The sequence below is a fragment of the Salmo trutta genome, chromosome 38 (assembly GCF_901001165.1).
Source record: "Salmo trutta chromosome 38, fSalTru1.1, whole genome shotgun sequence".
NCBI lineage: Eukaryota > Metazoa > Chordata > Actinopteri > Salmoniformes > Salmonidae > Salmo > Salmo trutta.
Window position 1 is genome coordinate 19,774,114 of NC_042994.1, and position 25,511 is coordinate 19,799,624.

Here is a 25,511-nt window from a genome sequence, read left to right on the forward strand (position 1 = left end):
TACCCATCCCTGGGTCAACATTCTTGCCCTGTACAGCAGTTGTACAAATGACATACAACCAAGAGAGGCTGGTAGGATGAGCACATTGATACTGTTCTATTCCATTCCAGCCATTACAAACAAACATATGGAAACCACTTGACACCATTCCAGCCCTTACAATGAGCCCATCCTTCTATAGCTCTGCCCACCAGCCTCCTGTGCATACAACAGTTGTGATACAATGGAGTTTCTGCACAAAAATTACAGGTGTTGTGAAGACACCAATGGCTGTGTAAACATTGCACATCAGTTCTGTCACAACCATTGTCAAATGCATTGCTCAGTTGTACAGCCTGAATGTCAGTGTTGTGGAAGCTACTCTGAATATATACACTTTACCAAGCTACCAATTACTTCACACTGGGAGAAGTTAAGCTACCATTAAGAAAAATCAAGTTCTTGAAAAAGTAGTTCACGACATCCAAACTACTGCTCGATAAATGATCTAAATCGGAAATTTCTACACATTGCAAGAACGGGTCATTCTGGAATGAAGGCTATTAAAACGGTTTCAAATTAGAATTCGGCAGGTCTGATGCCCGAAAAAGGTAATCGCCTACTTCACCCATATTTTATTTCCTTTTTGAAAAAAAAAAAAAGTTGTGTACTTCCAATAGTTAGCAACAAAAAAAAGTCCTGAAACACTAAAGATTTGAATTTAGTTCAGCTACCACCAAGCTACTGCAAAAGGTAGTTAAATGACATGTAGTTCACTACCCCAACACTGCTGAATGTGTACGGGGGCCCTCGGTCTGTACAAACGGACCAAGCAAGCATTACTTCATATACTGTGGTATTGTTTTAATCTTGTATTGAAAAATAAATTAACCAAAATAACTTTCAACTGCAACAGAAGACAAATTAAGTTAACAAACATTTGTCAGCGGGGGGTGGAATTGCAGTGCTCAATGTAGATTACTTTACAAATGTATATAAAAAAAAGAATTTATTGGACATACACAAATCACAAAAGCATTCATTTAAATACAGTAAACTGCACAGTGGCCTACCACAAAACCATTGTTCTTCCAGCTACAAAAAAGGTATAGAAAATGTATTTATATATGTATATTTCGTACACATGCCCCATTTTGGATGAGTAAAAAAAAAAAAAAAAAAATTTACAAAACAGCACATTGGTGGTAATGGTCTGGATGGAATAATTGCAACAGAATAACAATTCTAATACTATAATAGAAATCTACAAAATGATTCATCTTAAGAGCAACTGGTTGAGAGACGTCGTGGGAGGTGTGAGGGGAGGGTGATGCTGAACTGATAAGCAGGCTACAACTAGCTATACCTCGATCGGTGTGGAACTGTAGCGTCTCAAAACAGCAACGACCAGTGTTAGTGAAATAGAGCAGTGGTTCTTACATTGATTGATATCCATTCACTCAGACAAGTGGGAAGGAAAACGAGAAAGCTCTTAAAGAGAAGACGAGTGAATTGTGGTTTAAACGCTGCCTGTCCCAGACAACCACAAACTACTGAGCTGGAAAATGTCACGCTTAAATAAACTGCCACAAAATGTCCCGTCACCATAACAATAATCAGTTTCCATGAGGGGGGGGGATGGATCTCACAAGACATCCAATCAGCAGTCTGATCAAGGAAAAAGAGGCAGGCTCATCCTTCCCCGCACTGCCGACCGCTCATAATGCCGCCTTCTCATTGGGTGCCCGAGTTAAGTGACGAGCGGCTATGACCAATTACAGAGGGTAAAGCTGTATACTTTGGTTATACGGGCAGGTTGGCAGTGTTAGTGTGGGAAGCGGACCGTCGGTCACTCATTTACTCTAACTTGTGACACCTGCACGCTCAGACAGATACTGTTGACCACACTCAGCATAATGTTATCCTCCATATAGTGATCGCCCAGAGGCTTCAACACCTGGGGAGAGAGACAAGAGTGGTGGGAAAGACAAAAGGAGGAGAGGGGGTGACGTCAGATGAAAGGAAGGGGGGGGGGAGAATAAAACCAACTGAAGCTGGAGAGAAAGGAGCAAGGAAAGGAAAGCAAGCTTAATTTGTTCGTTAGCACATTCATCCATATCAAAAATGGAAATCGTGGCAGCTAAATCATGCACAAACGTGATAAAACTTAAGCACCCAATGTCACCCTACCCACCCTTAACCCCACAATCCCCTCAACATGTAATGAGAAAACAAATCAACCATGAAAGTGCCAACCTGTACTCTACATTTGTGGTGAGAACCAGGTATAAAATTCAGTTTTTAAATACTAATCCAGCATGGCATGGGGACCATGAGCTATCAAAAAAGAAAACATTTATATATAGTCCTAAAAATGGACACTGGAAACCAAGCGAAAGGGGGGAAAACTGGCAGGTGCTAGTTTTTCTTCTTGACATTGTTGTTGGAGGCCAGTCTCGTTCTCTGGGCCGTTATCAAGGAATCCAACGGGACTTGACTCCTCGCCACCTCAAAGAGTTTGGAAAATATCTGAAAACAAGGCAAGGGAAGTATTGTGGCTGTGTTAATGACATTAGTAGTGACGTATTTTTGTCTCAAATGACAAAAGATGGAGCCTTTTCTCCCTCCGTCCACCTCTCACCTTTCGTGGAATCCTCTGTGGCAAGCACAAAGTAAAAAAAACAGAGGGAATACTAATTAGTGGGGATAGTAGTGAGGGAGGTGTCCCAATTCTCTACCCTTCTACCAAAGTGTGCACTTGCACCCTCCCTCAGATTTAAATTTGGTTGAAACTCCCTCCAGGCAACACTTACAATACATTTATTTTAAGTGGTGGGTGCACACTTCTGGAGAAAGGGTAAAGAAATCAGGGTTCAACCAGAGAGACAAAGGCAGATAAGGAACCACATTTTGGGCTGATAAGGAAATTCTGGTTTGAGAGAGAAAAGAGGTGTTTTGGTGAATCACATTCAGTGACATCCAGATAGATTAGAAAAAGAACAGGAGAAAGAGTTTGGGAGCAAACACTCTCTGTGAAAGAGTAAGCAGGAGGGGGACATGGGGTGAGACAGAAAGAAAAGGGAAGAGAGTGAGGGGGTAGAAAGGAAAAGAGTGAAAGGGAGCAGAAAAAAAGTAGGTATACATTAAAAGGGAGATGAGAGGTGTAGAAAAAGGAGTGAGTGAAAGAGCCCAAGCAAAAGAGAAACAGAACATGCATAATAGTCTGATCAAGACACGTGCCGCAGGCATTTCTTCCCCCCCCAACCTCCACTCCCGGATCACCCACCTGCTCCCACAGGGTCTCTGCCACCTGGTCGATAAAGCTGCCCACCTCGCGGAACTCGCCAGAATACTTCACATAGGCCCATAGGCAAAGTGCAGCCAGTGCCACGCCCATAATGAGATTACACACCATGGCCACTGTGTTGATACCCAGAAAGCCTGTGACCAGTGACGCCACGTACATGGCGAACATGACGGCGAAGAGCGTGGCTGGCGTGCGTGCCGCGTAGAAGATGTTCTTGCCATCGTTGTGTTTGATGAAGTTCGTGAAGGCCTCATCCAGCTCTGCTTCAAGCTGCTCCTGGTAGCACCGGCAGAAGTCCTCGCCGCCCATTTTCTTGACCGAGCGGAAGTGTTTGACCGCCACCTGCCGCAGGTTCGCGTGGCCGTGCTCCAGTTGATCGGGGGCCATGTAGGGCTTGTCGCCTCCGCACACCTGGGAGAAAGGGGAGTTCGCTATGAGGGACATACACATACTGCAACTCATTTACTTAAATATTCAGTGTCTTATAAGCCCATATTGTCTGGGCATCTGACAGATGCAAGAACATTTTATAGCAATCAAAGACATTTCCGATCGCAAATCAACCCCTAGCCTCTAAGTCTAGACATCTCTTTGCCCCTCAGATCTGGGAGACCTATACTGAACTAAACATAAAACACAACATCTAAAGCGTTGGTTACATGAGCTGAAGTAAAAGATCCAAGAAATGTTCCATACAAAGCTTATTTCACTCAATTTTGTTTACGTCCCTGTTAGTGAGCTTTTCTCCATTACCAAGATAATCCATCCACCTGATAAGTGTGGCATATCAAGAACCTGATTAAACAGCATGATCATTGTGCAGGGAACAATAACTGGCCACTAAACTGTGCAGTTTTGTCACAACAGTGCCACATATAACTCAAGTTTTAGGGAGCGTGCAATTGGCATGCTGATTGCAGGAATGTCCACCAGAGCTGTTAACAGAGAATGTCATGTTTATTTCTCTACCATAAGCAGCCTCCGTCGTTTTAGAGAATTTGGCAGTACGATTAAGCCTCACAATCACAGACGACGCGTAACCACGCCAGCCCAGGATCTCCACATCCGGCTCCTTCACCTGTGGGATCGTCTGAGACCAGCCACCTGAGGGGCTTATGCCCTCCCAGGCCCACCAAAGTCTGCACCCCTTCCCAGTCATGTGAAATCCGCAGATTAGGGCCAAATGAATTGATTTAAATTGACCGATTACCTGTGACTCAGTAAAATCATTGAAAATGTTGCATGTTGCGTTTATATTTTTGTTCTGTGTAGAGCAATACAGAAGAAACAATGTAAATGTGAACATCTAGCACACCAGACTACACAGGGGTGCTATACATGGGACTAAATCCTATCAGACCTACAAGGAGTTATCACATATCGATGTAGGCGCTCGGAGGGCCCAACTTTGTTGAGAGCGAAAACAGAGTTCTTTGCAGAGTTTTAGAGCCTTCTAATTAAGATATTAGGTGGTTAAATGGACAACAAAAAAACCGTTACAACTGAATCAATCTTTAGTATAATGTAGCTAGTAACACATGCCACCATTTCTCTGCACAGATGTAAACGCTTCGACTGCTTTTATTAGTCAGACGCTCAATTGGATGCTTAAAACTGGAATTGTTCAATTACCTGTTCCATGCCTTTGTTGTAAATGTCTTTTGCTCCTGCAACAGCAGCAAGGTTGTTTGCTTCAGCCGTTGCCTAGGTGACAGCGGAAGAAAGCAGAGGGGAAAACGCAGCCGTCCTGAGATTAGGTTCCTTTGGTGCATCGACGTTCTACATACGCATGAAATTCTACTCAAGTTTTAAAGAGGCTATATGGAATACGTGTTGCCTCTGGGGCTGCTCGAGCCCAAAGGGCCCTCTAAATACACAAATATTGGTCAGCAAGGGGCACACCTCCCCACGCCCATGAGTAAAAGTATACATTGTTTGCTAATCTCTCATTGACCAAGTAACATAAACGGTATCATAAGGTCTAAAAGGCTTTGGGACGCAACGAAAGTTCATGCTACACAATACATTTGGTCAACGACCAGAGAAAACATGAGCATGCTTCAGGGTTGTATTTACAAGAACATTTTGCAACAGAAGACAAAACAAGCTTTTTAATTGGACAAATTCAGGTTGTACCTCCCAGTTTTGCACCAGTATCAAACTATTCTATACCATTTCGTAACTTCTTAACAAAATCCAGTTATTTATTAGAGGAATGTATCATTGACTACCTGTAACATTGACTTGGGATGAGGCAGCTCCTCTCCTTGGTATATTTTCATGTATGCCTGTGCCAAAAAGAGAAAAACGCAAGCAACATTTTTTCAGACGAAGAAAAGGTATTAAAGAGGAAAGGTATAGGAGGGGAAAAAGGGTATATAAAAGGAGAGGTATATAGCAAATCATATTTTATTGGTCACATATTTAGCAGATGTTATTGCGGGTGTAGCGAAATGCTTGTGTTCCTAGCTCCAACAGTGCAGTAATATCTAATAATACACACAAATCACAGTGACTAAGTTCAGGGCACTGGGTGGAAGGCGGCTAATGATGGCAAGGTATAAGCTCAGAAGGAATGTTAGAAATGATCGACTTACTTTGAAATACTGTACAAGGTCTCGGCACGTCACTTTGGATCCTCCGATTTCTTTCTCCACCAAGTTCTTCGGGGACAACAAGATTGGCACTAAGTTGACTAGCTCAGTCTTGAAATCGTCATCAATATCTAGAGGGAGAGACAAGTGGGAAATGCATTTCTTTTTTAATAAAGGTCTGTTGACATTTCCCTTTTAAACCAGTGATTTTTTTTTTACCAACCACCATTTGACCTTAAACGCAAGTATAAAGGCAAAGACTTTATAACTTTGAAAGATTACCTTTGTATTGTAATAGATTGCATTTATGTGGCACTTTTCTTCTAAAATCCACAAATGCAAGTCTACAATGAACCATGTTCCCTAGGCACACCTGGATATCTGAGATGATTGGATAGATATAGCATTATGGTAATTGCTTCACCTTACCTTCTGAATGCCTTGGTAGAAATCTGACCGTAGTGCTTAGACCTATCAAATCGCTTCAGATCTACAGGAGTGCCTTGGGGGTAGGGGCTGGTTTATTTGGAATTGACAGAGTTGGCTAAGGGGTACTTTGACTAAAGCCTGTTTTAGCATGGGCAGCCCCATGAACTGTCAATACACTCTGAAGTAGAAGAGAAAATTGACTATTTTAAAATGGAGATACCCCTCAATGACACTGTTCATGCTCTCAGAGATAGGTGTGCAATCTTTCCACAAGGGTAATTGAGCAACCTTCTATAGCGTACCTGTGAGTCTGCCATCAAAGTTGGGGTTGGTGGCCACCTTGAGGCCTGGGTGGGGCAGGAGGAAGCAACCAATGTTAGAGAAGCAGGAGTGGATGTGCTTCCTGACATTCTGCAGCTCCTCATGCTGGTTCTGTTTCACCTGCACACAGTCGAGAGACCCTTGCTTATTCAAGTAAATGGTTGGACAAATATCAGATCGGTTTGTGCCAAAACCCTGATGAAGGCAGCATAGCTGTCAGAGTGTTGGCATCTATTACATTTATTCCTTCAGAACCCAAGTGTGTAGCTTTTCTTTTCCATGTGCTGTATAGTCTACTACTGGCCGTTGTCATGCCAATATCCATAGGAGTTGGCAAGACTGCGCAGACATATGATACCAGGCTGCTTGAACAGTGGATGCATAATCAAACGTGCGTAAGTGCTTTAGTTCCTGAAATGTCAGAGAAGTTAAAGCTCGGATTTTCCTAAAACAAATAATGGAGCAAGTGAAAAAATGCGTACTTGTAATCTCTTCTCCAGGAAACTCTTCCCTCCGTCCAAGCCATAGGGATGCTCATAAGGGTAGCTCCAGTCTCTTATAAGAAACATTAAAGTCTGTTGTGGAAGGCAATTAAGGAATACATATTAAACAAGATACTATGGGACTATAGACTTTTCAAAGTGTCAAGTAATGGCAGCCATATTGAAATAAGACTAGAGATGCCTATTAGCGCCATATCAATTACTTAAAAATCTCCTCTTCGTTATTATCCAATGAGAAATGCATTGCAGGCCATTCATTCAGGAAAGGCAGCAGAAAAATGAGAATACCTGAAATGGTTTCTCATAGATTTCTTCCAAGGCCAGCCTTCCATATTCAGTAAAGAGCTAGGTAGGGGAAAAACAAAAGTCAGCCATAAATCAGAGTAATACTCCACGTCCTCGTCAAAAGGTCAACAGTCAGTCAAACAATCTATTAATAACAACAAGAAGTCTTGCAGCTGACTTGCCGTGTAATAGGACAGTGATGTCAATAACACGCCTAATTTAAGAGTCTTCTGTTGAATAGGTTTTAGAGAGGAGATATACATGTATACACACACACACACACACACACATACATACATATATACATGTGTATGTATACATGTATATATGTATGTATATACACACACACACACAACTTTTGCTTCGAGGGGTGATCGAGCCAAAAGGGGTCCCCTGTACAGTCACATTTCAATTTGAAGTTCATTTAGCAATTAAAAACATCCATTGTGTATCTTTAACAAGGGAGGAAGCAGCTATACACTTCAATACAAGTGCTCTACTTATGACCCACTAAGTACAATAGATCCAACTGCATGGTTGATAATCAAAGGAATATCGTGTAGACATTTCCCCCTGGAGGGCTGTGATATAACATCAAAGTAAAGATCCTTTTCAAGTTACAGCATCTGTTCGTGGAGTTCAATGTCCAAAGCTCATGGCCAAAGCAGTGTTGAAGATTGTAAGTCCCCCACCCAAAACAATCCAAACGCGCGCACACACACACACACACACACACACACACACACCTGGAGATGTTGAAGGTCATCTTCTTGCACATTCTGAGACAAGTTGTAAACCTAACAGGTGACAAATCATCAAAACATCAATAACCTGTACTAAAGTCTACAGAGATCACACACACAATCAATGTTTTGCATAAATTAAAGTTGGTATGGGGAGGAGGAAAGTCTGGTAGTCAGTCTAGAACTAGCACATGACACAACGTCAAAAACTGTCTATTTAACATGCACGCAAGTCTCAGGAAGAGGTCTAATTTTTCAAATCCTCATTCCTGATAGTTACTGGCGAAAGGCCTATAGTCCAAACAGCCTATAGTCACCCAGTTCCCTACTATAATTTTTACAATAATGGCAATTAAACATTCGCACACTAGATCTCCCCTACTTCGAGTAGTGAATACCTCAATAGAAAAAGTACACAATACTGTGAGGGAGAGCGTCATACCTGTACAGAGCTGGTCATGGTGCTCAACGCAAACAGCGTCGCACAATCTTTGATAGTTGATTGGCTGTCGAAAGCCCCCTGTGTGTCGATTAGAAGAACCGCAACCTTTCAGAGAAAGGATAAATTAATTACAAAGTCATATTCTTCACCAATCAAGGGGTATTCAATCAGTTGAAATAACCAATGGACAACTGGAAATTTGAAATTGTGTCTTTAAAAGGGACATTGCACTCCAAAATCAAAGTTAGTAAATCTGTTTTATAAATCAAACCAAAGTTTATTTGTCACGTCTGCCAAATACAACACCTTAGTGAAATGCTTACTTACAGGCTCTAACCAATAGTGCGAAAAAAAGGTGTGTGTAGGTAAGGAAAGAAATAAAACAGTAAAAAGACATTTGAAAGGCTATATACAGACACTGGTTAGTGAGGCTTATTGAGGTAGTATGTACATGTAGCTATGGTTAAAGTGACTATGCATATATGATGAACAGAGAGTAGCAGTAGCGTAAAAGAGGGGTTGGCAGGTGGTGGGACACAATGCAGATAGCCCGGTTAGCCAATGTGCGGGAGCACTGGTTGGTCGGGCCAATTGAGGTAGTATGTACATGAATGTATAGTTAAAGTGACTATGCATATAAGATAAACAGAGAGTAGCAGCAGCGTAAAAGAGGGGTTGGGGGGGCACACAGTCCGGGTAACCCATTCAGGAGTCCTATGGCTTGGGGGGGTAAAAACTGTTGAGAAGCCTTTCTGTCCTAGACTTGGCACTCTGGTACCGCTTGCCATGCGGTAGTAGAGAGAACAGTCTATGACTGGGGTGGCTGGGGTCTGACAATTTTTAGGGCCTTCCTCTGACACCGCCTGGTGTAGACGTCCTGGATGGCAGGCAGCTTTGCCCCAGTGATGTACTGGGCCGTACGCACTACCGTCTGTAGTGCCTTGCGTTCGGAGGCCAAGCAATTGCCGTACCAAGCTGTGATGCAACCGGTCAGGATGCTCTCGATGTTGCAGCTATAGAACCTTTTGAGGATCTCAGGACCCATGCCAAATATTTTAGTTTCCTGAGGGGGAATAGGCTTTGTCGTGCCCTCTTCACGACTGTCTTGGAGTGTTTGGACCATTCTAGTTTGTTGATGTGGACACCAAAGAACTTGAAGCTCTCAACCTGCTCCACTACAGCCCCGTCGATGAGAATGGGGGCGTGCTCAGTGCTCCTTTTCCTGTAGTCCACAATCATCTCCTTAGTCTTGATTATGTTGAGGGATAGGTTGTTATTCTGGCACCACCCGGCCAGGTCTCTGACCTCCTCCCTATAGGCTGGCTCGTCATTGTCGGTGATCAGGCCTGCCACTGTTGTCATCTGCAAACTTAATGGTGTTGGAGTCGTGCCTGGCCATGCAGTCGTGGGTGAACAGGGAGTACAGGAGGGGACTGAGCACGCACCCCTGGGGAGCTCCAGTGTTGAGGATCAGCGTGTCAGATGTGTTGCTACCTACCCTCACCACCTGGGGGCGGCCCATCAGGAAGTCCAGGATCCAGTTGCAGAGGGAGGTGTTTAGTCCCAGGGTCCTTAGCTTAGTGATGAGCTTTGAGGGTACTATGGTGTTGAACGCTGAGCTGTAGTCAATGAATAGCATTCTCACATAGGTGTTCCTTTTGTCCAGGTGGGAAAGGGCAGTGTAGAGTGCAATAGAGATTGCATCATCTGTGGGTCTGTTGAGGCGGTATGCAAATTGGAGTGGGTCTAGGGTTTCTGGGATAATGGTGTTGATGTGCGCCATTACCAGCCTTTCAAAGCACTTCATGGCTACGGACGTGAGTGCTACGGGTCTGTAGTCATTTAGGCAGGTTGCCTTAGTGTTCTTGGGCACAGGGATTATGGCGGTCTGCTTGAAACATGCTGGTTTTAAAGACTCAACCAGGGACATGTTGATAATGTCAGTGAAGACACCTGCCAGTTGGTCAGCACAAGTCCTGGTAATCCGCCTGGCCCCGCAGCCTTGTGTATGTTGACCTGTTTAAAGGTCTTACATCGGCTACGGAGAGCGTGATCACACAGTCGTCCAGAACAGCTGATGCTCTCATGCATGCCTCAGTGTTGCTTGCCTCGAAGCGAGCATAGAAGTTATTTAGCTCGTCTGGTAGGCTCGTGTCACTGGGCAGCTCGCGGCTGTGCTTCCCTTTGTAGTCTAATAGTTTGCAAGCCCTGCCACATCCGACGAGCGTCAGAGCCGGTGTAGTACGATTCAATCTTAGCCCTGTATAGACGCTTTGCCTGTGATGGTTCGTTGCAGGGCATAGCGGGATTTCTTGTAAGCTTCCGGGTTAGAGTCCCGCACCTTGAAAGCGGCAGCTCTACCCTTTAGCTCAGTGCGAATGTTGCCTGTAATCCATGGCTTCTGGTTGGGGTATGTACGTAGTCACTGTGGGGAAGAGTCCTCAATGCACTTATTGATAAAGCCAGTGACTGATGTGGTGTATTCCTCAATGTCATCGGAAGAATCCCGGAACATGTTCCAGTCTGTGATAGCAAAACAGTCCTGTAGTTTAGCATCTGCTTCATCTGACCACTTTTCTTATAGACCGAGTCACTGGTGCTTCCTGCTGAAATTTTTGCTTGTAAGAAGGAATCCGGAGGATAGAGTTGTGGTCGGATTTACCAAATGGAGGGCGAGGGAGCGCTTTGTACGCATCTCTGTGTGTGGAGTACAGGTGATCTAGAATGTTTTTCCCTCTGGTTGCACATTTAACATGTTGATAGAGATTTGGTAGAACTGATTTAAGTTTCCCAGCTATATGCCGCAATCCAAAATGAACGGAGACTATAAACGGCATATCATTTCCACATTTTGCTTCACGACTGATGGCGTTTGATATGGACTGATTTTGATTGTTTTAGTGGTCTGAAAATATCAGAAACTTTGCTTTTGGAGAGCAATGTCTTAAAAACAATTCAACATTAGTTGGGAGAAAATGTGTGCCCATCCAAGGGAAAAGTGACTTTGTATTTACCTTGCTCCCGTCTGGCTTGTCCACCACAAACACGTCGCTCCAGGCCAGGATGCCCGTGGTCTCCCTCTCGCAGCCCCCCCGCCAGGTGAAGCCTGTCAGTGGCTCCTCGTGCCCACCCAGCCAGGAGCAGGATGTCTGAAAGGACGAAGAAGACAAAGCAAGAGATTGAAGATCATATGAGCCATGTAGCTACAGTACCACAACTCTCGTTGGCTTAAGCAGTCCTCAGGCCTTGCCCAGAAACAACCTCTAGCCATTTCCCCTAGACAATTCATGTAAACCTGAAAGGTATAAGCGAGCAATATGGTTAAGGCCCTACCAAGCCTATTAGAGGGCAAGAAATACTACAGTACCTGCTTATACCCATCAGATGTATTCCAGATATGCATGAAGTGTCTAGGGGATAGGTATTTTTACTTATTGAACGCCCCTGACCCAGACCCTTCTGTTAGCATACTTGAGTTGCATATTGATGGCGATCCCCACTCAAACCTCGAGGGCCACACACAAAAGCAGCCTTTATGCCTGGAATAAAGGGCAGAGTTCTTGCAAAAGCAGGCCACAGTCCCAAGCATTGTACTGCCCAGAAATCAGCTTTAAGCACAGCTCAAAAGGATTATGGTCATCCCCCTAAACAAGTTAAGAACAGCGAAAGGTAATTAACTGACAAGGGTTTAGCAAGTTGTGGCAGAAATCCTGATAAGTTTACTCACTAAGCGTCCGATGAATGGCGTGAATGAATTCCTCGCAGCTCTTAACAGTTTCACTTTGAGTGAAAAGTATGAGGACAATGTTTTCCAACTCAAGATAAGTATCATCTGGTTATTTGTATGATTTCATTTAACAAGTTTGTTTGAAGTCCATCCTTGTAAAATGTTCTAGCAGGGCCAATAGTGTCCTGAAAGTCCTACTTGTTCAAAGGACACTCATGTTAGCAGATGTCCCAAAGCACTGCCAAGTAGCCCAACACAGGCAATATTTTCAATAAGTGCTACTGGATCATTTCACAGCGGCGCTGCAGAAAATAGCTCTTCAATGCAGCGAAACCCCACGGGTCACAAAGCACTCAGACCCACAAAGTTCAGACATGTGACATGAGCCGTGCTACAGTTCTCACAGGGGTTTGACATCAATTTCTCCGGTCGGGGCAAGTGACCAGAAGTCTACTGGCCGCCAAGTGAATTTCTACTTGGAAATCGACTGGCGTCTATCTACTTAGCCAAAAGCATGAGTTTCCTTTGTCTCAAACCCCCCCCCCCCCCCCAAAAAAAAAACAGGTTAATGTTGAACCCTGCCTCATATTCTGGTATGTTCCATACTGGTGGGTTGAGAGACAGTGTTTGCATTGCTTTCCTGTGTATTTCCATTCCTGGTGGGTCAGAGCGTGTGTGTTGTCAGTATAGGCTGCACACTAACACGCATGCGGCCACTTAAGTGTTTTTAAACTGTATATGCCTTAATTTAGCTGGACCCCAGGAAGAGTCTCCTAAATACAAAATACAACTAATTCTACATGTAATAATGCATGCCTATGTGGTCTCGCTTATGTAGTATATGTACATACACAACATAAGCCTGTGTGTTCCCTCACCTGGTTGTAAGTCACATGTATAAAAGCCCTGGTTATACATATCGGCCGGTGTGTAGCTTCACCTACCTTCACATGTATAGTATGACCAGCTTTCATCTAGCCTCACCTTGTTGAACACAGGGCCTGAAATTAACACTGGCCACCTGAAGGTAGATTTTGGTATTGGCGGGTGAGATATCAATTTCACCAGTCTCGTTGGCAGGTGGTCAGGGCTCCAGTACGAGCATTTCACTCATATGTGAATAAAATATTTCACATTTATAGCCAAATAAATGCTGCAGTAGCATATTTCAGTTTTCAAAACCGTTTCATAGCTGCTAAATTAATCGCAAAAGTCAAAGAGCTACGAATCCTATAGCCTATCCCAACTAGTGCTGCAACACCGCCGGGCTGGGGGCTGTGCGCACGTGAAGAGCTGAGTGAAAGATACATTTTTAGAAGCACTGGTACAGGCATAAAAGTAGGTCTAATTTACTTGGAATGAAAGTCTACCGAAGTGAGACTTTGTCCTTGTGTTTTTGGCCATTTACATTGTTTTGTTCACAACCTTTTCAATGTTTGTGTTTCAATTGCTAGGGAAGAGAAGACAACACAGCTACTAGTCAGACTCAATCTCACAGGAAGAAACAGTTGCATTACCAAGATAACCTGTGAAAGACTCAGGGTCACAAACATTAAATAATGTACCACATTACTAGTAATACATTTGTTGTTTTAGAAACATTACAAAGCATGCACATCTATTTTACTGGGCTTTGTTGGTGTAATTTGAGTAAAAAAAATATTTTGACAGTGGCTGGTGGACCAAGAAGTTCATTTTAGGCCCTGATTGTACATGTAGCCTGTACAAGGAACGCCTGTGTATAGCCTCACCTGGTTGTACATGAAGCGCAGCATGAAGTCCAGCAGGAAGGACTTGCCCTTACGGAAGGCACCGGCCACCGACACCACCACCACGTTGAGGTCGCGCACATGCTCCTGCAGCAGGATGCGCTCCAGCGCCGCCTCGTCGAGCTCAAAGGCGTGGTCGTCCTCGTGAGCCACGACGATCTGTACCGGCCTGGCCGACAACGCACCTTCCTCCGACAACAGGGCCTTCTCTTCCTCAGGGCTCATCTTATGAGGCACATCCTCCACCCCATGCTCACCTGGGAGAGATGCTTAGAATCATTAAAGGGAAGGTACTCAATTTATAACATAAAGAGAAAGCCCACACCCAAATCAGAGTTTAACAATTTCAAACCTGAAAGTGGTTACTGGTTAGATATAAAGTGGATATTGCACACAGATACCTGCATATGCCTACTAGTTCACGCACAATATAAATTCAACTGTGTTACTTTAACTTAATTTTTGGGGCATATCAACCCATTACACCATCATTTTCCACTCAACGATGCTAAGACTAATATGTAGCCATGTTAAACCTACCTAGTCTAAACCTTGGGTTAATGGAGCAAGGACAAATCTTGGAACTATAATATCCATTTAAAAACATCAAAAAGGTACTCTGCAGTGAACCCGATCAAGATGCCGGGATGTCAAAGATTCTGTTTTCAAAATGTTGCGTGTTAACTAGCAGCAAGTTGGTGTGTCTGGTTGCCTTTCTTCCTGTTTTTCTACGGTGTGGTTTAGACCGGTAGTCTATGTCTGAGAGACGCCCGCTCTGATCACACCAGTAAGGTCCTTGAAAGAGATGAAAATAATTTAATTTGTGGGAACTGTCCCCTTTAAACATCAGAAACAGCAGACTGCTGTAACAGGTCCCAGTCATAAGTCACATGCTTTGATGTCAACGGTTCTTGACTTCAGACATGTCAGTATGTCAAAGCAACAACATTCAAATCAAACGATACGAGAGCAGTAACCATGAGTAGGCCTAAATGACTATCATTAACCTTTTATGGATGCAATTCAATGAAGTTGAACTACAATATATTCTGATGTTCTCTGAATAGTTGAGCTGCTCTTTGGGTGAGACAGCTGGAAGAATACTGTCTGTACCATACGCTCACTGAAATGCATAACAGGAAACAGTGGCAGGAACTGGGCTGCCAAGTTTGCGAAGGGATAAGAAACAAACAGTGGTTAGAGCAGTTAGAACAAAAAACGTGCGCGCACACACACCTAGCAGGCAGACTGTGCAGCCCTGCCAGCGCTACATCAGTCGGCCTCCCCGGCCAAATTCTTTCATTAAAGTCTGAGGGCTCCTCAAGGACTGTCAGCCCATTTAGAGGGGGGGACCATAATGAGGGGCACACGCAGCCAACCTCATCACATTACAGTAGATGACACTGCAGTAATCACCGGCCAGTCAGAACGCAAGACAAATAAAGCCCTGTCATTTCAGACTAGATCAGCACAACATGAGCGCGACATTTAAGGGGTTTAAGGGCAAAGCAACCAGTCTTGTGCTAATTGCTATGCTAATTGAATAACTTGATAGACATCTACACAAGCAACTGTTCATCATAGCCATGGCCTTGACTGACCATGACCGAACCCTTCGTATAAATAATCCTACCTTGTGCTGCAGTACCAAAACAGCCTTCTGTCTTATAGGACTTAATATGGGCAATAAGGGTGCTTGACTGGGCACCTCAATGGGCATCTATTAAAGTGTTAAACTAAATACAAGTTTCAGACTATTTTACTGCTAACCTACAAAGCATTACATGGGCTTGCTCCTACCTATCTTTCCGATTTGGTCCTGCCGTACATACCTACACGTACGCTACGGTCACAAGACGCAGGCCTCCTAATTGTCCCTAGAATTTCTAAGCAAACGGCTGGAGGTAGGGCTTTCTCCTATAGAGCTCAATTTTTATGGAATGGTCTGCCTACCCATGTGAGAGACGCAGACTCAGTCTCAACCTTTAAGTCTTTACTGAAGACATATCTCTTCAGTAGGTCCTATGATTAAGTATAGTCTGGCCCAGGAGTGTGAAGGTGAACGGAAAGGCTGGAGCAACGAACCGCCCTTGCTGTCTCTGCCTGGCCGGTTTCCCCTCTCTCCACTGGGATTCTCTGCCCCTAACCCTATTACAGGGGCTGAGTCACTGGCTTACTGGTGTTCTTCCATGCCGTCCATGGGAGGGGTGCGTCAGTTGAGTGGGTTGAGTCACTGACAGGATCTTCCTGTCTGGGTTGGCGCCCCCCCTTGGGTTGTGCCGTGGCGGAGATCTTTGTGGGCTATACTCGGCCTTGTCTTAGGACGGTAAGTTGGTGGTTGGAGACATCCCTCTAGTGGTGTGGGGGCTGTGCTTTGGTAAAGTGGGTGGGGTTATATCCTGCCTGTTTGGCCCTGTCCGGGGGTATCATCGGATGGGGCCACAGTGTCTTCTGATCCCTCCTGTCTCAGCCTCCAGTATTTATGCTGCAGTAGTTTATGTGTCGGGGGGCTAGGGTCAGTCTGTCACATCTGGAGTATTTCTCTTGTCTTATTCGGTGTCCTGTGTGAATTTAAATATGCTCTCTCTAATTCTCTCCTCTCTTTCTTTCTCTCGGAGGACCTGAGCCCTAGGACCATGCCTCGGGACTACCTGGCATGATGACTCCTTGCTGTCCCCAGTCCACCTGGCCATGCTGCTGCTCCAGTTTCAACTGTTCTGCCTGCGGCTACGGAACCCTGACCTGTTCACCGGACGTGCTTGTTGCACCCTGGACAACTACTATGATTATTATTATTTGACCATGCTGGTCATTTATGAACATTTTAACATCTTGACCATGTTCTGTTATAATATCCACCCGGCACAGCCAGAAGAGGACTGGCCACCCCTCATAGCCTGGTTCCTCTCTAGGTTTCTTCCTAGGTTTTTGGCCTTTCTAGGGAGTTTTTCCTAGCCACCGTGCTTCTTTCACATACATTGCTTGCTGTTTGGGGTTTTAGGCTGGGTTTCTGTACAGCACTTTGAGATATCAGCTGATGTACGAAGGGCTATATAAATAAATTTGATTTTGATTTGATTTGAGACTAGGGCACAGCGGGTAACATCCGGACAACTCCTAAACAAACCTAAACCTGTACTAAAAAGAATGTATAATGGAGAATCCTGTGGCCGGAAAATGTCCATAGAGGCATAGGCCTAAACCTAGCGCAGCACCGGATTGGGCATCCACGGCCTTGGAGGGTTCAAAATGTGTGCAGGTCTTTGTTCGTGACCAGCACTAGCTAAACACACCTGGAGTCGCACTGTTACAGCTGAAATGGAACAAAAGCCTACACGCACTGCAGCCCTCATGAAACCCTAATCTAGAGTAACAGCCAGAGGATGACCATTCACAATGTCTCCATTTGGCTAGGCTGCATTACAAACTTGAAAGCGTAATCACTAGCCTCCGTCCCGGTCTACTCCACCTTCAGAGTCCTGAAAGGACTGAATGGGTTTAGGCCTACACCATATCTGGCTGGGCAATATGGCTTTCAGATTACATGGGGAGTTGGACTGAAAAAGGGTTAGCAGAGGGAAGGAGATTTAAGATTGATTCGACCCAGTTTTTCATAAAACCGACCCAGTTTTTCATAAAACCGACCCAGTTTGTCATAAAACTGGTGAACCCACTGGTTCTAACAGTAGAACAAACAGCCTATGAGGATAGAAGTGAAGAGGATAGAAGCTCCTTTGGCCAAATTAGCAGCTGGAAGCCAATGCTGCCGGGAGGAGCGAGTGATGAACGATCTGACTAGGTACGGGATGAGAGCGAGTTCATGGCTCAGGAAGACTTGCTGCATTATTTAGAGCGCTTTGCTCATATACCAACATGTTACCATGCCAAACATCAGGGGACCAACCAAGAGGATGGGTGCGAGTGACTCAAATATCTCAAAAGAGTCTTCAACTATAAGATGTTTTTTGAGGTCTCCTAGCAGTGCCGTTGAGGAACTACAGCAAGCGCAGTGGTTTCGTTTGGAACAACGCCAGCATCCCCACCATCACACAATTAGTTGTTTATGCAATCCAGAAACGGCTCATAATAAATCACAATTTGGTTCAGGTGAGCATAATTTGATAGGTTGTTCTATTGCCAAGTTATAAAAAACGATCTTAGTGTTAGGCTTTCACAGGGCAATTCAGAGAAACCAATCGTAATTTCAATGTGCATAAAAAGGAGTCACGTGTGCATTAGGTAGTGACTGGGGCAAGAAAAAAAAAATCTATAGTTATAGGGAGATTCATTTTGACAAACCATCATATTGCTTTGATAATTTTGCAGTATTATTTTTGCGCTCTTTGGCTGTACTTGCACCAAAACTCCAGTATTCTTCCTTCATAGCTTGTTCTCCATCTTTCTAAATATGGAACCAATATGTTTCCAAAACTTATTTCCAAGACTGATTTTCTCATGGTACTCTGGTCCCTCTGCAGCAGACATATGGTGATCAATAGCCTGTTTGGAATATCCATTGCAATAAAATCGCAACACATACTGTATCGGCACCTGTGACACACCGCCCCAGACCATGACGGACACTTCACGTCGATCCCACTCCAGAGCCTCGGTGTAACGCTCATTGCTTCGACGATAAACGCAAATCCGACCATCACCCCTGGTGAGACAAAACCGCGACTCGTCAGTGAAGAGCACTTTTTGCCAGTACTGTCTGGTCCAGCGACGGTGGGTTTGTGCCCATAGGCGACGTTGTTGCCAGTGATGTCTGGTGAGGACCTGCCTTACAACAGGCCTACAAGCCCTCAGTCCAGCCGCTCTCAGCCTACTGTGGACAGTCTGAGCACCGATGGAGGGATTGTGCGTTCCTGGTGTAACTCGGGCAGTTGTTGCCATCCTGTACCTGTCCCACAGGTGGGATGTTCAGATGTACCGATCCTGTGCAGGTGTTGTTACACGTGGTCTGCCACTGCGAGGATGATCAGCTGTCCGTCCTGTCTCCCTGTAGCGCCGTCTTAGGCGTCTCACAGTACGGACATTGCAATTTATTGCCCTGGACACATCTGCAGTCCTCATGCCTCCCCTTGCAGCATGCCTAATGCATCTTCACACAGATGAGCAGGGACACTGGGCATCTTTCTTTTGACGTTTTTCAGTCAGTACAAAGGCCTCTTTTGTGTCCTAAGTTTTCATAACTGACCTTAATTGCCTACCGTCTGTAAGCTGTTTGTGTCTTAACGACCGTTCCACAGGTGCATGTTAATTAATTGTTTATGGTTCATTGAACAAGCATGGGAAACGGTGTTTAAACCCTTTACAATGAAGATCTGTGAAGTTATTTGGATTTTTACGAATTATCTTTGAAAGACAGGGTCCTGAAAAAGGGACATTTATTTTTTTGCTGACTTTAGATACATAGGATCCGATATGATACAAGAACGAGACGTTTTAGTTTGAAATGATTCGGTGCGATTCGGTTTGATTAGAGAAAAAAAAAAGGTAATCGATGCACTAACATGTTGCATAAACAAATTTTCCATAAAAAAGAAAAAATAAAGAAAATGTGTTGCTGATGGAGCTCATGAGCTGAATCTGTAAGCTGACATGTGTGTATAAATGATGTAGGTCTATGGCGTGTGTGTCATGAATTATGCATAATTATAAACTGGGTGGTTTGAACCCTGAATTTTGTTTGGCTGAAAGCCATGGTATATAAGACTGTATACCACGGGTATGACAAAACATGTTGTTTTAGTGATCTTATTAAGATAGTAACCAGTTCATAATAACAGTAAGGCACCTCAGGGGTTTGCAGTATATGGCCAATATACCACAGCGGTGGTGTCCAGTCACTCTGTATTGCGTTGTGCATAAGAACAGCCCTTTGCCGTGGTATATTGGCCATATGCCACACCTCAGGCTTTATTGCTTAATTATGGAGTAAGAACCATGTAGGCACCTGATCTGAGCCATAAAGGAGATTAGGCATCTACCACCCCACTACCACTATCAGATTGGGGGGGGGGGGGCGATTTAGACAGCTTTGTTGCTCAAATCTGAAATCACCCCCCACAAATTAGTCATTTTTGCAGATTAAGTGTTTGAGCTAGTAATGTATGAATATTTAACATTTACAAATTAGCTATGCCATAGCCAATGAATATATACCACAACTTTGGATTTCACCCCATCTCAAAATCAAATGGTTTTGACCGTTTGGAAGTTTAGTGAGCTTCTTTTCTCCTCCTACTTTGGCCATGCAGTTTGCCTCACAAAATGATTACTGTCTTAGTTATGAAATTGTGAACCTTACCCTGTATATCTAAAATGACCTTATACACCGATTGTCTAACGCAAAACTAACTATTGCTGATTGTGAACCAGAACAATCAAAAAATGAATTAAAATGTTAAGCCCGTTCAACAAGTAGCCTATAGCAGATTAGAGTTGTCTACAGTAGCTTACTTTTATTCCGGTAAAAACCATTTTCAACAGAGCATAGATAACAATAACCTAGCAACTTACATAGGTTGTCACTCTAATAAAGCCTAATGTTGCACAAGCCATTTCAGCATTTGAAATCTGAAGACGTGCACGATCAGGAACAGGCCACCTACCGCACGTTGGTCAGTGCGCAGAACTGGGCACAGTTTGACTAGGCTACTGATATTCCCTGGGGTTGTTTGGCATGCAAAATGACTTAGATCAATGACTGTCACAGTTACATGCTTAGTTCGATATTGAAGGAGAGGACGCATCAGTTGTCACAAAACATGGTCTTTTCGGAAGGTATACAAGTAATATGTGCAACAAAAAGTGAATTGGTGATTCGTAACGTTTCAAAACGATTTTCTGACCGATGCATGCTACATTTGTATCCGTTTGGGACCGATGCAGTCTTAGCTTAAACATTTGAATCGGGACCGATGCCCATCAGTGAATCATATCATCCCTAGTGTAGAGTGGGGACTTTTTTTTGAGCCTCAGAAGTGTACCTCATCAAGCCCTTTATCCAAAGAGATTCAAACAAAAAGCATCAACACCAGAGAGAGTTGTCAAGGTGGGGAAAAATTACAGGAGGGATACAGTGGTGGCAGTAAACTCTAGGCTGCTGCGTTTATAGTGAACAGCAGTCGTGACAAATCTGAGAAATCGATACTCAAATGCTATGAATATGAAGCAAGATACTGGGCAAGATGTGATCTATAACCTGCATAACATCAGAAATAAAAAAATCGAGGCTAGAGTTCAATGGCATTTCAGACTAGAGGTCGACCGATTAATCGGAATGGCCGATTAATTGGGGCCGATTTCAAGTTTTCATAACAATCGGAAATCTGTATTTTTGGACACCGATGTATTTTATATATATATATTTTTTTACCTTTATTTAACTAGGCAAGTCAGTTAAGAACACATTCTTATTTTCAATGACGGCCTAGGAACGGTGGGTTAACTGCCTTGTTCAGGGGCAGAACGACAGATTTTTACCTTGTCAGCTCAGGGATTTAATCTTGCAACCTTACGGTTAACTAGTCCAACGCTCTAACCACCTGCTTTACATTGCACTCCATGAGGTTACGCGAATGCAGTAAGAAGCCAAGGTAAGTTGCTAGCTAGCATTAAACTTATCTTATAAAAAACAATCAATCAATCATAATCACTAGTTAACTACACATGGTTGATGATATTACTAGTTTATCTAGCCTGTTCTGCGTTGCATATAATCGCTTAGGTACACGTTGCTCCAACCATAAACATCAATGCCTTTCTTAAAATCAATACACAAGTATATATTCTTAAACCTGCATATTTAGCTAAAAGAAATCCAGGTTAGCAGGCAATATTAACCAGGTGAAATTGTGTCATTTTGCGTTCATTGCACGCAGTCAGGGTATATGCAACAGTTTGGGCCGCCTGGCTCGTTGCGAACTAATTTGCCAGAATTTTATGTAATTATGACATAACACTGAAGGTTGTGCAATGTAACAGGAATAACGTTTTGTTTTCGAGATGATAGTTTCCGGATTCGACCATATTAATGACCTAAGGCTCGTGTTTCTGTGTGTTATTATGTTATAATTAAGTCTATGATTTGATAAGAGAAGTCTGACTGGGCGGTGGTAGGCAGCAGCAGGCTCGTAAGCTAACCTAGGCTTTTTATAACCTAGGCCCTGCAATGTTGTTCACTTAGGCCAATGTTCTCTTGCTCACTTATCAGCACTGTTCAGATGCATGCGCAGATATCAGTGTAGGCTGAAGTTGAACATAGACATTGCTTTCGGGTCAGTTTTGTATTTTTCCGACTAATCGTTAAGGTCAGGATTGTGAGAGGGGAAGCTGATCCTAGTCACCATCCTAGAGCCAGAGATCTCTTCCGTCAGCAGTTGTCCACTGAGACAGCTGTGTCACAGATAATGCCATGTTAGGATGATACCTGGACTCACTGGAACTCAATTTATCTGAACTCTGAACTCAAGTCAGTAGGCAGTCTAAGCACACATTAAAGCATATTCAGTTTGTCATTACTGCAGGGGAGGTATGTTGGTTGAGAGAGCAAGCTATGCTAAATGGCTGCTCCAACTAAGCTAGCTAGATGGCACAAATTGTTAGCCAAGAGGTGCAAAAGCTTGGCCTAGGTCTTAAGGGTGGAAATGGGGAGAACATTGGATAGGAAAACATTTAATTGGATAGCCAGACAGTAGCCTCACACTTTAGAAACAGGAGATGGGCTCCTGCCCTTATGGTCCATCCTGGCTCGAGCTCCGGACAAGGCTTAGCCTACTTCTTAGACGGAGGCAAAATATCCCAATAATAGCTTTCCTTTCACAAATTTGCCATCCTCTTAATCTCCCATGCTTGGATGGATGGTCAGACGCAGTTCTCTCCTTGTATGGGAACATTTTTATTCCTAACAATTCCGAGAAGTTTAAATTCCTACACCTCTGACCTTGCCTCATTTCAAGAAGTCCAAATTATGTCCAAATTAGCAGATCCAACTTAAAGGAATACTTCAGGATTTCAGCAATGAGGCCCTTTATCTACTTCCCCAGAGTCAGATGAACTTGTGGATACCATATATTTTAATGTAATTTTATATTAGTTTGAAGGAAGTTGCTAACTAACATTAGCGCATTGACTGGAAGTCTATGGGTATCTGTAGCCAACGCTGGTTAGCATTGGCTCACAAAACTACCTCCAACTTCTTCGTACTGCACACATAAAAACGGTATCCACAAGTTCATCGGACTCTGCGGAAGTAGATAAAGGGCCTCATTGCCAAAATCCCAAAGTATCCATTTAAAACATGAGCTCAAGCTCACATCCTCCTCAACTCAAGCCATTCCTTACAACCCACCATGCAATCCCGTGGTATGACTGGCTAGGTCAATGTTTAAAAAAACACCATGTGAGATAACCCTAGACTTGTGCATCAATGCAGCAGGGCTAGGTAAGGTTACAGGAACAACTGCTGCAAGTAAACAAACGTGATCTCTAGGGCTTAGTGGAAACAGTTAAAGTGCAATGGCCTACTACCATGCAGTCAGTATTGAAACAGTTAATGATATAGTAGTTGGCAAGCCAAGGTATTAAGTATGCACAGTATTCCAACATTGATGGTCAACTGCCTAGGCAAACTAGCTAGCTAACCTCTTGAGGTTGTGTAAGAGTGTAGATAAGACCAGCTACTACAGCAGCTAACTAACATCTAGCTGGCCAAATGAATTCCAAGTAGGCAAGGCTACTAGCTAGTTAGCTATTCTGTTTGCAGTATACTAACGTTAGAGCATAGGTTCTTTGGCCGCGTTACCTTCTAACAAACCTCTAACTGGTTAGATAGCTAGCCAACTGAAATAGCTAGCTAGTTACACAAAACAATTATGTCATTCATGTCATCATGTACTTAATCAGATCATTCATTTAAAACTAGCCAATAATACTAACTAGCGGTCTAAAATGTTAACAAGCTCACGCTAGCTAGCTACCAATAGCTATCGAACAATGACATTGACACTTGAAGATTACCATTAGCTTTGACATAAGGTGGATCATGCCTTCACATACGGTACCAGTGTTGGCTAATGGGGCAAGACATACTGGCAGTTCGCTAGATGGCAAAAAAAAAACGAAGATTACCTGGATTTACTAAAACTAGCAAGTAAGACAAAAATGTCAGCCAGATAACAAATTGGCTAGCAAGCATTACAAAAAGGAACAGTCAGTTATTGTGTAGTGCTAACGTATTATTCCCGGCTAGGCAGGCTTTGACTCTGTGGACTGAAACATTTGGGTTGTCATAATATTTAGTTTCAGTCAGACCCAATCAAGACGATAATTTTAATTCAACATTTTCTTCCCAAAATTGAAAAGTGATGTTGAGTAGGAAACGAATAATGGGATGGATGCTCTGCACTGGAACTCGATAGACATTCCCTCGTCCGTGATAACGTTAGCTCAGAATGAAACAGCGATAATATCGTCAATCCCACAAAACCTAATTATATTTATGTTTAGATATCATTCACAAACTAAGGATAAATAATACCTTCGTCGAAAGTGCTCTTTTCGCTATTTTGCTGAGAGTGATTCCGATGCTTCAACCCGCTCTCCTCCGCCATCTTGACCCGTTCAAAATAATCAAATTCAGCTGACGTAAAAACCCCAAACCCCCCTCCCCTTGTCTCTTTATCAAGTTCAGACGATGTAGGTTTTCCGCAGGGTCCTAAATCTATTAATGGAAGATGTAGGTTCATTGTTTGTACTTTGATTGAAAGCCTCAACCTTCTGATTGATTTTTGTTTTGATTATTATGTTCTGATACTGGGCATTGTTCTTGCCATGCAGACACACACACAAATGCCCAAATAACATTTTGCCTTTAAATATGTTGAATGTATTAAATATCTTTAATTAAAATCATTTTTTATGTTCTATTTGATATTTAGAGATCTAGGGTTGAGTTGTCCATGTGAAGTTTATGCATTTTTCAGTTGATGTTCCAGTTACTGAACCATGTAGATTGTATCATTTTTGTAAATGGTTAGAACAAAATGATGACAATTTTCCCCCCACAAAATATATAGACAGATTACGGAACGTAAAATATAAATATACAGAAATATTTCAACTCCATGTCACTTATCACCAACTCCACAGTTGGACTGAAAGAGAAATAGGCCCAGCTCAGTATAATCCATTATTAGACATGGGCCGGTATTGTGAGGGCAGCGAGCCATCAAAACAAGTCGAAGCACATGTGAACCAATAGAACAACCTAAAGCATCATATTTGTATAACTAGGCTACATTCATCTTCATCCACTTTAACTGTGGTACATAAAGAAAACATGTTATGTTTCACGCTTCATTGAGTGGACACGTTAAAACAGTCAATGAAGTAAATATTGACTCA

The 25,511-nt window shown here is 43.3% G+C and overlaps 1 protein-coding gene across 2 annotated transcripts; it reads right to left on the reverse strand.

Annotated features, from left to right (window-relative positions):
* Positions 1–822: 822 nt before the first annotated feature.
* Positions 823–24,766, reverse strand: LOC115177810 (atlastin-2). Of its 2 annotated transcripts, XM_029738784.1 has the most exons (14): positions 24,646–24,766; positions 14,082–14,356; positions 11,618–11,752; positions 8,604–8,708; positions 8,165–8,215; positions 7,422–7,478; positions 7,113–7,205; positions 6,612–6,750; positions 5,884–6,011; positions 5,518–5,574; positions 4,919–4,990; positions 3,266–3,697; positions 2,621–2,635; positions 823–2,508 (listed from the first exon to the last, which is right to left on the reverse strand). In XM_029738784.1, exons 1-14 carry the CDS (start codon positions 24,716–24,718, stop codon positions 2,398–2,400), a joined length of 1,743 nt encoding a protein of 580 aa, XP_029594644.1. In that variant the 5' UTR covers positions 24,719–24,766; the 3' UTR covers positions 823–2,397. The 2 variants fall into 2 exon arrangements, with proteins under 2 accessions (XP_029594644.1, XP_029594646.1); XM_029738786.1 differs by lacking the exon at positions 2,621–2,635 and having other exon boundaries at positions 2,378–2,508.
* Between the last annotated feature and the right edge of the window lie 745 nt (positions 24,767–25,511).